This window comes from Mixophyes fleayi, chromosome 6, assembly GCF_038048845.1.
Source record: "Mixophyes fleayi isolate aMixFle1 chromosome 6, aMixFle1.hap1, whole genome shotgun sequence".
In the NCBI taxonomy this organism is placed as follows: domain Eukaryota; kingdom Metazoa; phylum Chordata; class Amphibia; order Anura; family Limnodynastidae; genus Mixophyes; species Mixophyes fleayi.
The window spans coordinates 221541006-221558044 of record NC_134407.1 but is presented as its reverse complement, the minus strand read 5'-3'; the positions used below and the strand labels follow the sequence as shown (position 1 = coordinate 221558044).

General features: G+C 44.1%; 2 protein-coding genes across 2 annotated transcripts in view; one reads left to right on the top strand and one right to left on the bottom strand.

The window, feature by feature from the left end:
- The window catches only part of LOC142159815 (uncharacterized), a 202168-nt gene that overhangs the window by 46825 nt on the left and 138304 nt on the right, over positions 1-17039 (bottom strand). The window lies entirely within an intron of this gene.
- Positions 8260-17039, top strand: part of LOC142160646 (uncharacterized) — a 71627-nt gene continuing 62847 nt past the window's right edge. Inside the window, exons 1-4 of the mRNA XM_075215508.1 lie at positions 8260-10296; positions 10376-10475; positions 12606-12703; positions 12866-12977. Of these exons, the coding sequence (XP_075071609.1) occupies positions 10439-10475; positions 12606-12703; positions 12866-12977 (247 nt within the window). The 5' untranslated portion in view covers positions 8260-10296; positions 10376-10438. The remainder of the gene's footprint in view (positions 10297-10375; positions 10476-12605; positions 12704-12865; positions 12978-17039) is intronic.

The following is a 17039-nucleotide window of genomic DNA, read 5'->3' as shown; positions in this document are numbered from 1 at the left end:
TCCAGTGTGGAGGGCTATATACCTGTGTACCCCTGACTTCCTGTATTATGTGTGTACCAGTGTGGGGGGCTATATACCTGTGTACCCCTGACTTCCTGTATTATGTGTGTACCAGTGTGGGGGGCTATATACCTGTGTACCCCTGACTTCCTGTATTGTGTGTGTACCAGTGTGGGGGCTATATACCTGTGTACCCCTGACTTCCTGTATAGTGTGGGGGCTATATACCTGTGTACCCCTGACTTCCTGTATTATGTGTGTACCAGTGTGGGGGCTATATACCTGTGTACCCCTGACTTCCTGTATTATGTGTGTGCCAGTGTGGGGGCTATATACCTGTGTACCCCTGACTTCCTGTATTATGTGTGTACCAGTGTGGGGGGGGGCTATATACCTGTGTACCCCTGACTTCCTGTATTATGTGTGTACCAGTGTGGGGGCTATATACCTGTGTACCCCTGACTTCCTGTATTATGTGTGTGCCAGTGTGGGGGGGCTATATACCTGTGTACCCCTGACTTCCTGTATTATGTGTGTGCCAGTGTGGGGGCTATATACCTGTGTACCCCTGACTTCCTGTATTATGTGTGTACCAGTGTGGGGGGCTATATACCTGTGTACCCCTGACTTCCTGTATTATGTGTGTACCAGTGTGGGGGGCTATATACCTGTGTACCCCTGACTTCCTGTATTATGTGTGTACCAGTGTGGGGGGGGCTATATACCTGTGTACCCCTGACTTCCTGTATTATGTGTGTACCAGTGTGGGGGGGGCTATATACCTGTGTACCCCTGACTTCCTGTATTGTGTGTACCAGTGTGGGGGCTATATACCTGTGTACCCCTGACTTCCTGTATTTTGTGTGTGCCAGTGTGGGGGGCTATATACCTGTGTACCCCTGACTTCCTGTATTATGTGTGTGCCAGTGTGGGGGCTATATACCTGTGTACTCCTGACTTCCTGTATTATGTGTGTACCAGTGTGGGGGCTATATACCTGTGTACCCCTGACTTCCTGTATTATGTGTGTACCAGTGTGGGGGCTATATACCTGTGTACCCCTGACTTCCTGTATTATGTGTGTACCAGTGTGGGGGGCTATATACCTGTGTACCCCTGACTTCCTGTATTATGTGTGTACCAGTGTGGGGGGCTATATACCTGTGTACCCCTGACTTCCTGTATTATGTGTGTACCAGTGTGGGGGCTGTGTACCCCTGACTTCCTGTATTATGTGTGTACCAGTGTGGGGGGCTATATACCTGTGTACCCCTGACTTCCTGTATTATGTGTGTACCAGTGTGGGGGCTATATACCTTTGTACCCCTGACTTCCTGTATTATGTGTGTACCTGTGTACCCCCTCACTTCCTGTATTATGTGTGTACCAGTGTGGGGGGCTATATACCTGTGTACCTCTGACTTCCTGTATTATGTGTGTACCAGTGTGGGGGGCTATATACCTGTGTACCCCTGACTTCCTGTATTATGTGTGTACCAGTGTGGGGGGGGCTATATACCTGTGTACCCCTGACTTCCTGTATTATGTGTGTGCCAGTGTGGGGGCTATATACCTGTGTACCCCTGACTTCCTGTATTATGTGTGTACCAGTTGTGGGGGCTATATACCTGTGTACCCCTGACTTCCTGTATTATGTGTGTACCAGTGTGGGGGCTATATACCTGTGTACCCCTGACTTCCTGTATTATGTGTGTATCAGTGTGGGGGGCTATATACCTGTGTACCCCTGACTTCCTGTATTATGTGTGTGCCAGTGTGGGGGCTATATACCTGTGTACCCCTGACTTCCTGTATTATGTGTGTACCAGTGTGGGGGCTATATACCTGTGTACCCCTGACTTCCTGTATTATGTGTGTACCAGTGTGGGGGCTATATACCTGTGTACCCCTGACTTCCTGTATTATGTGTGTATCAGTGTGGGGGGCTATATACCTGTGTACCCCTGACTTCCTGTATTATGTGTGTACCAGTGTGGGGGCTATATACCTGTGTACCCCTGACTTCCTGTATTATGTGTGTACCAGTGTGGGGGCTATATACCTGTGTACCCCTGACTTCCTGTATTATGTGTGTACCAGTGTGGGGGGCTATATACCTGTGTACCCCTGACTTCCTGTATTATGTGTGTACTAGTGTGGGGGCTATGTACCTGTGTACCCCTGACTGGGCCAATGATTAAAAAGTACATTAAACTGTGCGAATTGGGTGATGAATTAAAAGTCCTCAGTCCAGTAGCATCCAGTTTAGTCACATTCCTCCCCCACTTTTTAAACTTGAGCCCCAGTCTCTTCTGCTGCCACTACTGCAGATTTTTATACTCTAGGTGATTCAGCAGTGACTTGTTGGAAAGGTGTCAACCTAAGACAGCATCACGTTGAAAGTCAATGAGTTTTTCAGTGAGACCGTTTTACTGCTAATGTGTGATTATGGAGATTGCATGGCTGTAGGCCTGAAATGATATGTAAGGTATGGTGAAGCCTTGCAAAAACTACAATAAAGCCTTTACTTATATATTATATATGTACGTATATAAAAAGAGATATAAGCCTAATGCAATGGACATTGTGAAACACAAGCAATAGAGTCACAGGTGCGTTCTTAGAATGAGCCAGTCATCTATGCTCCTTATAGGAGTCTTCATGGGGAAAAAGGGTTGGTGGTAGCCAAGGACTGATTTTAAATCTACTACCACTAAGTCCATACAGCTTCCATGAGTTATATGTTAAAAAAAATCTTCTTAACAATTAGAGATGGGCGGGCTCGGTTCCCCGAGAACCGAACCCGCCCGAACTTTGCCTATCAGAGTACCGAGCCAAGCAGGTTCGGTACTCTCCCGCCTGCTCGGATTCCAAATCGAGGCCGAACGTCATTGTGACGTCGTCGGATCTCGGGGCTCGGCTCTCGCGATAATTGAAAATTTTAAATACCTGCCTCCACAGCAATCCATCGCCATTTGACAGAGAGAGAGAGCAGGGTGTAGTCACCGGCTGATTAGAGCAGGGACAGAGAATATACCTTATTCTTCATCCAATTCTGATTACAATTCTGATAACAATTGATAGAGAAGAGAGGAGGATAGAGGAGTCTTTTTTTTCAATATTTGGAACTACAAGTGCTTTGTGGTGTCCCCCATTCTTTTGCATTAATATTTCTGGCTGTCAAAATTCCTATTTTTCAGCAGTCTAAAAAAATAATATTTAGCACTCCCAAGTGCCTTTGGTGTGTCCACCATTCTTTTGCATTAATATTTCTGACTGTCAAAAGTCCTATTTGTCAGCAGTATCTAAAACAATTTGTAGCACTACATGTGCTTTGGGTTCATAATGGATTCAAAGCAGTCCACATATGAGCAGAATGAGCAACCAGGTTCTGTCACCAGTCCTGTTGGTAGTGTTCCTAGTACGTCATCTGGGAAAGGCGATGTCAAACTACACAGTCTTTTGAAATCAGTCAAAAAAAAACACACACCCCAAAAAAAAATTACCGTGTTGAAGGGAAAAAAAAGTGTAACTGAGAAAAAGTTAACTGCCGATAGAAAAAAAAAATTGCCAACATGCCATTCTACACATGCAGTGGTAAAGAAAGAATGAGGCCTTCGCCTTTCTCTATTAGTGGCAGATCAAAAAATGTTACTGAGCCTTCTTCTTGTATGGACACTCGTGACAAAGCAAAACCAAGTAATTTGGAGTCTAAAAGTGGTGCACAACTACTGTTACGTGTGAAAGCCAAGTGGCAAGAAAACAGTAAGGCATTAGAGGATAATGTATGCTCTGAATCAGAAATGACACCAATCCCTGTGGAGAGTCCATCCACCAGTGGTATGTCTAATCGTGAGCATTCTGTTAGTGTACCCATAAAGAAGGTTCCTTTCAGCAGTTCTGCTGATGTGTGCCTGAACAGCCTGAGTGTAGTCGGTGATACACCAATTGAGGATGCCACTTTTGAATTAGAAGAGGATGAGGGGGAGATTTGTGTAGGCGACGAGGGCACTAATGATGATGTTGATGATTATCATGCAGACAGATACCAAATTGCCTTTCTCAATTTCTATTTATATTCTAGACTCTATAACGGCTGAATAGTTTTCTATTTTACTCCTAGTGAAGAGGGGATCTGATGCAGACAGATACCAAACCACCTTGGTCCATTTATTTTTACTTTCTAATTCCACAGTCTATGCAGGCTGCTTTTTTTCTATTCAACTTCAACTGGAGGGGGGGGGGGCATAGATAGCCACCAAACTACCGTGGTCCATTTATTTTTACTTTCTAATTCCACAGTCTATGCAGGCTGCTCTTTTTCTATTCAACTTCAACTGGAGGGGGGGGGGGCATAGATAGCCACCAAACTACCGTGGTCCATTTATCTTTACTTTCTAATTCCACGGTCTATGCAATCTGCTTTTTTCTATTCAACTATAAGTGGAGGGTGTAATATACACCCAAGGACGATGGCTACATTGCCAATAATCAAAGATGGAGGAGGTAGACAACCAGGTTTGTCTGTATAATTTGCAGACAAGTGTTCGAATTAAGGACGGCCTACCAGGGATTAAACTGTTTTTTTCGTAATTTATTAGCTTTAGAAATACCTCACTTATCCAAGAAACTGGTGGAGCACTAAATTAGGTTATTTTAGACCAAAAAAATTGTGTTTTTTTCAAAAATAGCAAAACAAAACCAAAACACGCAAGTGCGGTTTGGCAAAACCAAAACACGACGGTAATCCAGATCCAAAACCAAAACACGGGGGTCAGTGAGCATCTCTATTCACAATGGACTTTGGCTGTGACTTTCTCTGTTTCACAACCACAGGGGTTAAGTAGAAAGGAGTAGGACCAGGCACTACTTCTTTTATTTTGTCCACAGCTTATTCTACAATCACTCTATTAGCCAAATTACTTTAGAGTCTTTACAGTTGAAGTCCAATTTACAAATATATCCTTCCCAGTCCCATTATTATCTGTATCAGATGCTCCAAATCCATTCCTAAAGAAGATTTGCACCAAAGCTAAAAACTAAGGTCACTAGTAAGTTGGGTTCTCTAAGCAAAGATGCAATGAGGAGAATCTCCTTGAGGCTTCCACCGTTGCAGTCCTTCGATCCTCTTTCTTACTGCCGTCTGTGACTCTGGGAAGCAGTAATAGGAGAGAGGATCGCAGCACTGCAGCCGAAGAACCTCCAGTTTTAGTCAAACTATGGAATTCCTCTTTGTTAAAGGGGACTGTTGAAATAACGTTTTTACTCTGCATATTGTATGTTATATATTGATTGAGTCTTGTTATGAGATAAGGCATTGCCTGCTAAGTTCAGAACTACCTCCAGCTGGAATATATTAATATATAATTTTTTATTATATACTCTCATGTGCCTTGACCAAGAAGGACATGTCCCCTTCCCCCTGAACTCCAGAGAAGAAATGATTTGCATGTGCTCACCAGCAATTTGTAGCCCAGTCATATTCTGTCCAGATTAATTAGCTATGGCGACAACACCCCTGGTATGATTGACTATTCTTGGTCGGACACCCATCAAGATTGGTGCTGAATTAAAGTACTTAATTGAATTTATGGTAGGGGTGGGAGAGGCTGTGGATTTATATAAAGAGCACATGTTTCGGTGCTCTGTCATCTATATCTGGACACTGCTGACTAGAGGTCATGGCTCCTGTTGGACTGGTCTAGGATCGTGGCTGCTGCTCCGATTCTGGAAGTCTCTGTGGATCTTGTTGCTTTGTAACCCTAAAAAGCAGGAAGACATTGGTCTTGGTCCCTGCCCAAGTGTCAGAGGAGGGAACAATGTGGCCCAGGGACCTGGACAGTGCTATAACCACCTTAGGGTAGGGTTGTTCAGTAGGCTTTCTATACGGTAAATCCCCTGGCATTTGTTACCAGCATTTATATATGTATTATTCTTGTTTGTGTATGCATGTTTATATACACATATATATATATATATAAACATATACACTCAGGTCCATAAGTATTGGCACATCGACACAATTCTCATATTTTGGGCTCTATACACCACCACAATGGATCTGAAATGAAACAAACAAGATGTGCTTTAACTGCAGACTTTCAGCTTTAATTTGAGGGTATTTACATCCAAATCAGGTGAACGGTGTAGGAATTACAACAGTTTCTATATGTGCCTCCCACTTTTTAAGGAACCAAAAGTAATGGGGCAAACTAAACAATCCTACATCAAAATTTCACTTTTTAATTTTTTGTTGCAAATCGTTTGCAGTCAATTACAGCCTGAAGTCTGGAACGCATAGACATCACCAGATGCTGGGTTTCAACCCTGGTGATGCTCTGCCAGGCATCTACTGCAAATGTCTTCAGTTCCTGCTTGTTCTTGGGGCATTTTCCCTTCAGTTTTGTCTTCATCAAGTGAAATGCATGCTCAATCGGATTCAGGTCAGGTAATTGACTTGGTCATTGCATAACATTCCACATGTTAGCCTTAAAAAACTCTTTGGTTGCTTTTGCAGTATGCTTCAGGTCATTGTCCATCTGCACTGTGAAGAGCCGTCCAATGAGTTCTGAAGCATTTGACTGAATATGAGCAGATAATATTGCCCGAAACACTTCAGAATTCATCTTATTGCTTTTGTCAGCAGTCACATCATCAATAAATACAAGGGAACCAGTTCCATTGGCAGCCATACATGCCCACGCCATGACACTACCACCACCATGCTTCACTGATGAGGTGGTATGTTTTGGATCATGAGCAGTTCCTTTCCTTCTCCATACTCTTCACTTCCCATCACTCTAGTACAAGTTGATCTTTGTCTCATTTGTCCATAGGATGTTGTTCCAGAACTGTAATGGCTTTTTTAGATGTTGTTTGGCAAACTCTAATCTGGTCTTCCTGTTTTTGTGCCTCACAAATGGTTTACATCTTGTGAAGTCTTCTCTTGATTGTTGACTTTGATATATATACACCTACCTCCTGGAGAGTGTTCTTGATTTGGCCAACTGTTGTGAAGGGGTTTTTCTTCACCAGGGAAAAATTCTTCTGTCATCCACCACAGTTGTTTTCCGTGGTGTTCCGGGTATTTTGGTGTTGCTGAGCTCTCCGGTGCGTTCTTTCTTTTTAAGAATGTTCCAAACAGTTGATATGGCCACACTTAATGTTTTTGCTATCTCTCTGATGGGTTTGTTTTGATTTTTCAGCCTAATGATGGCCTGCTTCACTGATAGTGACAGCTCTTTGGATCTCATATTGAGAGTCGACAGCAACAGATTCCAAATGCAAATGTCACACCTAGAATAAACTCCAGACCTTTTACCTGCTTAAGTGATGATGAAATAACGAGGGAATAGCCCACACATGTCCATGAAATAGCTTTTGAGTCGATTGTCCATTACTTTGGGTCCCTTAAAAAGTGGGAGGCACATATAGAAACAGTTGTAATTCCTACACCGTTCACCTGATTTGGATGTAAATACCCTCAAATTAAAGCAGTTAAAGCACACCTTGTTAGTTTCATTTCAAATCCATTGTGGTGGTGTATAGAACCAAAAATATGAGAATTTTGTTGATGTCCCAATATTTATGGACTTGACTGTGTGTGTGTGTGTGTGTATATATATATATATATATATATATATATATATATATATATATATATATATATATATATATATATATATATATATATATATATATATATATAATATATCTATAGATAGAGATATAGATAGATGATATATATAGTAAATGTAAGCTGGCATTCATTGGTTTATTGCATAGTCCTATTTCCTCAAAATATAACGTAGTTTATTTTGACTAGTGAAATAGATAACTGGTCCTCTGACCTTCTTCCCTCCCCTAGTAAAGGGGACCTGGATGTTGTCGTCATGAAGCATAATATTAAAAATAAAATTTTGAGAATTATGGAATTGCTTGTTACAGTCTAATTCTAATAGAGATGTCAGTAACTTTGGGTGACTGTGAAGAAGAAGGAATTAACTCACTGACACAGCAGTAAAGGTTGGTGTAAGACGTGTTAGATGAACACCTGGGAGAGTCACAGGTTGGGGAAACATATAACAGAACTACTGACTGGTCTTATGTCACAGCCCTAAGTTATTACAAATAGCTGAGCTCAGTGCTCCTGTAAAGTTACCATGCATCCAGTATTTGTACAGTGCCATCCTCCAGCCCAATGTACACATTTAAAAAAAAAAAAAAAAGGTTTTTAAACCCCACCCAAGAAATACATTTATCATAATGCTGTTAATATCTACTGTACACTATCACTTGGCACTGACACATGTCTTGTAGCTGGTGTCAAAGATATGACTGAAAATCATGTACCTTAGAGATGGCCAGAGCTTGAATCAGATGCTGCTGTGTGCACTCACCCTTGGCCCACCCTCACTGTACACTGACTACGTGCATAAGCCCCTTACATCCCCTGCTCTGCCCATGAACTCATAGGCTGTCCTTTGTGTTTGAAGATGAATTGGGTGTGCTTGTGTTCACTGTTTCTGGGCATGCGCAATATGCAATTTACACCACATGTCAGCATTTACGTTCCTTAATTAATCTACCTGCTGTCTAGAGAGGTGAATCTTTCGGGGAATATCGCAGTGATATCACTCTGAATGTTATAAATAAAACAGGGACATGACTGGAGAGGTGAGGGATTCTGGGCAAGGGAGGATTGGGAACTTCGAGTGGCCTTATATAGGCAGGACCAAATAGATGGTAGGCGGGGCCAATGGTAGGAAGAGTTAGCACACCATTAGCCACATTTGTTTTAGACAAGGCATATGCAATACACAATGCTAGGCAAAGTCTGCCAGTCACAGTTGGCAGAGCTAACACACAAGTAGGCAAAGCATTGTATTGGTAGATGGAGCAAACACAAGCAGGCAGATTCAGCACACCAGTGGGTGGAGGACAGATCGGTTATGTGAGTGGAGCAGCCTAATCCAGCACCCGGAAGTTCCCACTAATTTAATCGTAGTTGGGTCTCCAACCGATTCAAAAGTCTGCCCAATGGTATAAATTTAAGAACAAACAAATTGCCTCTGCCCACGTGTACGTAAAACTTTAGGGTGTCCCAACCATGGTGATGTGTGCCCTTACCCCTAACAAGAGGTTCCACACTCCCAAAATCCTCTATTACTCCCAAATAAATCTGTACCGCTTCTTTGGGTTAGAGGTGGATTTCAAAGATAAAAAAACACATACTTTTAAATAAAACTGTGATTATTTGTAAACACACTAGCATAAACAATTTAAAAAAAATGCTTTTATTTTTAATTAAGCGAAAATACTCCCATGGATGCGTCATATAAAATGTATTGCAAGGTTTATACTGTTCTGCATGATAATTTGTTGAGTATTAATTATACATATAGAATACAAAGAGCATCCTTGTGACTGCCATAAAATGCAGAGAGCATACCTACAACCACCATACAATTCAGAGAGCATTCTTGTGTCCGCCATGCGATATAGAGAACATTCTTATGGCCACTATACAATACAGACAGCATTCTTGTGACCACAATACAGACAGCATTCTAGTGATGACATATAATACAAAGAGCATTATTGTGACTGTCACACAATACCATCCCCCTCATCATGAATTAACCCCTCTTCAAAATCATTAACTCCACCCTCATCATAAAAACCTTTACATCATTAACCCCTTTATAATCAAAACTCCCTCATCCAGTTTAATTATTACTCCCCATTTTATGAATTAATTTCACTCATTACCATTAACCCCCTCATTACTTCCCTCAGTCTTATCATAAGACTTTAAGCTCATCTTGCTGTTTGCACTAATTTGTTCAAAGCAGATGATACATCTGTGGGGCCGGCTATAGATAGAGGACTCAGGTAGGTGGGACCACTGGAGATGTCCAGAGCTGCAGGAGAGGTAAATGCTATATACACACTACTTTCCTGTATATGGGAAACGGTTACATATAGGATAGGGGTTGTATTATAAAATAGAACATTATTGTTTATTTTACACAATTAACCAATAAATAAATAAAATTCCAATTATGTGGATCTTCATTTACCTTAATATCTCTCAATACACAGGATTACACAGTAGTGATAAAGACATCTGGAGAATGTGAGACACCCAGAAGCCGTCCCCGTGTGTCCGGAGTATTGAGCAGGACCCAGAGACCCATCACGGTGCCTCCACCTCACTCACTGATACATGAGAGAAACAATGACCAGAGGATTCTAGAACTCACCAACAGGATCATTCAGCTGCTGACTGGAGAGGTGACTGCTGGGAATGGGACATTATACAGTAACACCAGGGGATGTGTCTGGGTGATGACTGTATCATTGTGTGTGTCAGGGTCCTATAAGGTGTCGGAACGAGTGGGAGAATTTAGAAGAGACCATTGGTCTATGCGAGGACATGAGGATGGAGAATCACCGGATCATCACTTCATTGGGTAACAGGAGGAGTCTATTTATTGTAAAAGAAGAGATTAGTTTTTTTTTAAACTTTTATTTGAAGAGGAAACAACAGGAACAGTACAGATAACATTTTTGACAAGAAAAATCTTAATAATCAAGGTGTTTCCTCTGAGTTTTATACTTTTATATCGGTGGGGGAAAGAGAAGGGAAGGGAGGGTGGGGGGTAGAAAGGCACAAATATTGTCAACAATATAGCTAATAAACCAATAGGCACGCAAACTTGGAACATTGCTAGGAAAAGCTGTGACTCACCGTTACAATGACTGCCAGAAAGAGAGGTAGCATACAAACTTTACTCACCATCCGCGCACCAAATCCAGCCTGGGGGGACCGGAGGCGGCCCAAGAGCTATGTTCCATCTGCAGGAGGAGGAGCCGTACTGGAAAGGCAGCTACTGCTTTTTAGAAAGTACCACGGGGCCCACACCTTATCAAAGTTATATAATTTATCATATAGGTAGCACGTTATACTTTCCATGCTTGCGACATGTCCTATGTACGACCGTAACTCCTGCATAGAGGGAGCCCCAGGGTCTTTCCAGTGCTTTGCTATTAGGGATTTAGCGGCTGCCAGAAAATGAGCGATAAGCTTGTTAGAGGGCGCGTCTCATCAGGTATAGGGCGAGAGAGAAGGAATGACCAGGGATCCTTACTTATCTGTTGTTCTGACACAGAGTTTATGAGTGTAAGAACCATGTTCCAGAAAGGAACTATGCGAGGGCAGGTCCACCATATGTGTAGCATCGTATCTCTCTGGCCACATTCCCGCCAGCAGCTCGGAGTGGCCGTAGGAAACATTCGAGACAACTTATCAGGAGTATAGTACCATCTATAGTACACTTTATAGGCAGTTTCCTTAATTAATGTAGAGATCGAGCTCTTGGCAATCCCCTCCCTGACCTCTTCCCAGCATAAGTCGTCTGGAGGAGGGCCCAAGTCATTTTCCCATTCCCGCTCATGTCGGCCTGGAGTATCGAAAGTATAATCTATGAGCCAATTATAGATCTGGGAGATCATCCCTTTAGTGAGAGGTGAATGTAAACACATGTACTCAAAAGAGGTCGGGGCCCGAAGAGCCTCCTGGGGGGGCAGAGACATGACGAAGTGTCGAACCTGGAAGTACTCAAAAAAGAGCGGACGAAACGGTTCAAAATTATGATAAAGTTCTGACATAGAAGCCCAAGTTTGATTAACCACCAAGTCCGAGATCACCCGTAATCCCGCCTTTATCCAGTGTTTAAATTGCTGGGTTGAAATGCCAGGAGGGAAGTGTGGGTTGCCCCAAAGGGGAGTGAGAGGTGAAATAGGGGAGGACAATTTATATTTGACCCGGCATAAGCCCCAGAGGGATAAGCAGAATTTAAGAGATTGAAGAGAGGAGGCCGCTGTGGTCTATCTATATTAGCCAAACCCCAGAGTGATGCCATGGAGGGGACCCCAACATAGTGGGTCTCCAGGTCCACCCAAGCTATGGACTGATAAGGCACATAAGTTACCGCCACCTGGGTCAAGTGGGATGCCAAATAATAAAATGTAATGTCTGGAAATCCCCTGCCTCCCCGGGCCCTGGGCTTCTTAAGCACTACTATCGAAATTCTAGGGGGCTTGGCTCGCCATATGAACTTTAGAAAGGAGGAATGCAAATCCCTAAACACAGAGTCGGGAACCCTCACTGGAAGAGTCTGGAAAAGATACAGAAGCTTAGGGACCAAGTTCATCTTAATAGCAATAATCCTCCCCAGCCACGATATGATATAGCTCTTCCAAGTCTCCAAGTCCTGTTTGATTTTTGACAGAAGGGGGGGGGGGGAATTTTCCCGATACAATCTCTCATAGGACGAGGTGATATAAACTCCAAGATATTTGATCTTATTTACCTGCCAGCGCAGTGCAAAATTAGTCTGTAAACTGGACCTAAGGGAAGGGGAAGCGTGGAGGAGCATGGCCTCAGATTTAACAAAATTAATTTTATAGCCAGACAGGAGGCCATATTCATCCATAAATTTATATAAGAGAAGAGATTAGTTTTGAGGGCCACCTAGACACAGACATCATCTTATAATCACATATAAACAATGTATTCAGTCACTGTGTGTCTCTTACAGATGGATCTAGTAACAGAAATACCCCAGAGAGGTGTCCACGTCCTCTTTATTCACAGGATTGTACACCAGAAAATCCTATTATACCACAGGAGTATCAGGTAGATTTTAGGTTCTCGCCAAATCCCAAAATGACTTTTTCATTATATGATCTGTAAAAAAGCTGTGTGGATGGATCTTATACACTGATATTCTTCTAATATATTTTTATTAAATCAGATATTATTAATTATGATATTTTTATTATTTTGTGGGCTATTTAGGTTGATGTCCTGGCTGATATTAAGGTAGAAGTTACAGAGGGAGAAGAAGAGATGTATGTGAGGGGTGATCAGCAGTGTAAGGAGGAGGAAATCCCTACAGATATCAGCACAGGTGAGTAATACACACTTGTTACAGAAAACAGTCACATAATTTAATTATTCAGTCACTAAAACAATTTATTCTACATTCTCCACTGTAAGTACAAACTATTGAGGAAAATGTATCTGCCCAGTAGGGAAGTCTGGAGCCATCCGTCCCCATTAGACACCTGCTCTCATCATCATTTATTTATTTATATAGCACCACTAATTCCGCAGCGCTGTACAGAGAACACACTCGCATCAGTCCCCGTCCCAATAGATCTTACAGTCTAAATTCCCTAACACACAAACAGACAGACTAGGGTCAATTATGATAGCAGCCAATTAACCTACTGTTATGACTCTCACACCTGCGTCCCGGCCGTCGCTATGACAACTGGGACGTCACTTCCGGGGCCAGCCCGACCGACGCTAATTAGTTCAGCGCCGCGTCCCTGCACTATGGGGCAGCCGGGTGCGTGCGCAGTATTCCAGCAAGCCAGCGGGCTTATTAATATAATCAATGGCCAGTCTGAGCGCAATTAGAGAGCTAGGCTCTCATTGGTTCATTCCTGTATTTAAGGCAGGGAGGGCTTAGCCTCCCTGCCGATTATAGCTTCCAGACTTCTGTTTGCTGCCTGCTGTTGGTGTGAAACCTTTGGACATTCGTTTACCGTGTATGACCCCTGCCTGTACCTTGGATTTGCCTGTGCCCTTTACCTTCTGGCTTGAACCTTGGATACTGCTTATTTGCTTGTGACCCCGACCCTTGGCGTGTTTTCTGACTATTCTACCAAGCAAGTGACCCCTGACCTCTGCTTGTTCTCTGGATACGCTGTCTGCCATAACTCTCTGTTCCTGGGTTCTCCACAGTCGGTACACATCACACGACCCTCCTTTTGTCTGCGGCCAAGTCTGTCCCCACCACCAGGGGCAACAGTGAACACCAGACTTTCTGAGCAGACTCTGAGTGTTGTTGTACTGGCTGGAGGGGTTCCTAACATTATAATCGGCCTTAAACTTTGGAGAATTCGCTTCCATGGATGATAACGGGGCGAACCTTTCTCCAGCCCAAGTTCTGGCAGGTCAGATCCAATCCATCTCACAAGTGGTCCAGAATCTGGTTCAACGTTTGTCTGCTCAGGAAGAGGCAACCAGGGTCGCGCAAGTCCAGCAAAACCCGTCAGCTCCTGCCGTGGAGCCCAAGCTGAACTTGCCGGATCAGTTCTCTGGGGACAGAAGTCTCTTCCTTAACTAAGGAGAGTTGTAAACTTTACTTCCGTCTCCGACCCCGCTCCTCCAGCTCTGAACAACAAAGAGTAGGTATAGTGATTTCGTTGCTTCAGGGGGACCTGCAGTCCTGGGCCTTCAGCTTGCCTTCCGACAGTCATTCGCTGAGGTCTGTGGATTCTTTTTTCGAAGCCCTAGGCCTCCTGTATGACGACCCGGATCGGGTAGCCTCTGCTGAGGCCCACCTCAGATTCCTAAAACAAGGCCGACGCTCTGCGGAAGAATACGCTGCCGAATTCCGGCGCTGGTCCACTGACAGTGAGTGGAATGATCCAGCTTTACGCAGCCAGTTCCGTTTGGGGTTGTCAGAACAAATAAAGGATTCCCTGGTACAGTACCCTTCACCTACCTCCCTGGAGGGACTTATGCAGCTCAAGATCAAAATTGATAGACGCCTCAAGGAAAGAAGAGCTGAGAAGGAAGCACCTACTCCCTGTACATTTCTTTCTGTGCCTCCTCCTAATATGGAAGCTGCGGAGCCTATGCAGCTAGGCGCCTATCGCCTCTCCCAGGAAGAGAGAACTAGGAGATGCACCTTAGGCCTCTGCCTATATTGTGGAACCAAAGGTCACCTTTCTGCGCTCCTGTCCCAACAAGTCTGGAAAGGATCAGGCCTAGAGAAGGTGGAAGAAATTCATCTAGGTCTGCAGTTCATTTCTTCCAAAAATGCATTACTAGTTCCTGCTCATCTTTCCTGTGGATCACACTCCTCTGTCATCTCAGCATTTATTGATAGCGGTGCCGCAGGGAACTTTTTGGATATCAGTTTTGCCAAGTCCATTGGATGTCTTTCGTGAAAATGAATTTTGCTATCACTGTCTGTGGTTTGGATGGGGGTCCCTTACCCGGAGGCAGGATTTCCTTCACGACTCCGTCATTACAACTTACAGTTGGGTCTCTTCATTCCGAAACCTTTGTCCAGGAGCTTCCTACCTCATCAACTACCCACTGATGAACCTCCACCTATAATTCCGGCTTCTATCATTCACGCTGGGTTGACCCAGGACTTAGGAAACGCCGTACATCAGTTTCAAAAGATAGCCCCTGCTGAAACACTTGCGGGGCGCCTTTTTGTGCCGGTGCATCTACGTAGAGCTGTCCTCTCTGAGGTCCATGAGAAGAAATCGGCCGGGCATCCGGGTATCTCTAAAACCCTTGAAATCCTTACACGTTCTGTATGGTGGCCTTCACTGTCCTCGGATGTTGAGAGCTTTGTCAGCACTTGTGAAGATTGCGCAAAAAACAAAACCTCCAGAATCTCTCCTTCAGGTCCACTTATGCCTTTGTCTATGCCTATGAAACCCTGGACACATCTGTCAATGGATTTTAATGTGGATCTGCCATACACTTCAGGAAACAACTCTATTTGGGTGATAGTAGACTGTTTCAGTAAAATGTCTCATTTTGTTCCTCTGACCAAGGTCCCTAGCGCTCAGGATCTGGCTGTGCTATTTGTACAGCATGTTTTTCGTCTTCATGGCTTACCCATTAACATCGTTTCGGACCGGGACTCCCAATTTGTTGCTCAGTTCTGAAGGTCTTTCTGTAGCATCCTTGGGATTAACATCAGTCTCTCTTCAGCCTATCACCCTCAATCCAATGGACAGACTGAAAGGGTGAACCAATCGTTGGAACAGTTTCTACGTTTCTACACTACTGAGTTTCAAGACAATTGGTCATCATTGCTTCCATGGGCTGAGTTCGCATATCATAACGCATCTCATTCCTCCACTGAAACCTCTCCTTTTTTCTGTAATTTTGGCTTCCATCCGGGAACCAAATCCTTGTCCTTGCTCAACTATTCTGGTCTTCCGGAGATCCGTTCCACGGCTTCATACCTCAAGTCTGTTTGGAAAAAAGTGCATACTGCATTAGTGCGGGCCTCTTTCCAGTCCAAAAAATTTGCAGACCGTCATCAGAAGGACTGTTCATTTAAGGTGGGGCAAAAAGTCTGGTTATCCACCTGCAATATCAAGCTCAGACAGCCCTGCAAAAAACTGGGCCCTAGATTTATTGGCCCATTCCTGATCACTAAACAGGTCAATCCTGTCGCCTTGAGGTCAAACTTCCTCGTTCACTTAGGATGCCGAACACCTTCCACTGTTCACTCCTGAAGCCTGTTAGGCAAGTCTAGGCTCCGTTACTTACGGAAGTCTCAGCCTGTCATCCCGGAAGGCCACAAGAAATTTGTGGTGGAGAAGATTCTGGACTCCAAAAAGGTCCAGGGGAAAATCCATTTCTTAGTTCAGTGGAAAGATCATGGTCCGGAGGAACGGACACCTGCACGCCCGCATACTCGTTGAGGAATTCTTGAATTTTCTGGAAAACCTGGATGTCAGGGTGCCTTGACCCCTCCTCAAGGGGGGGTACTGTTACGAGCCGCGGCGGTGCCTAGCCGCCGCGACTCTCTCACCTGCCTCCTGGCCGTCGCTATGACGACCGGGATGTTACTTCCGTGGCAACGGTCGGACGCTAGTTGGTTCAGCGCCACGTCCCGGCACTATGGGGAAGCCGGGCGCATGCGCAGTATTCCAGCAAGCCTGCGGGCTAACTAATATAATCAATGGCCAGTCTGAGCGCTATTAGAGAGCTAGGCTCTCATTGGTTCATTCCTGTATTTAAGGCAGGGAGGGCTTAGCCTCCCTGCCAATTATAGCTTCCAGACTTCTGTTTGCTGCCTGCTGTTGGTGTGAAAACTTTGGACTTTCGTTTGCCGTGTATGACCCCTGCCTGTACCTTGGATTTGCCTTTTGCCTGTGCCCTTTACCTTCTGGCTTGAACCTTGGATACTGCTGATTTGCTT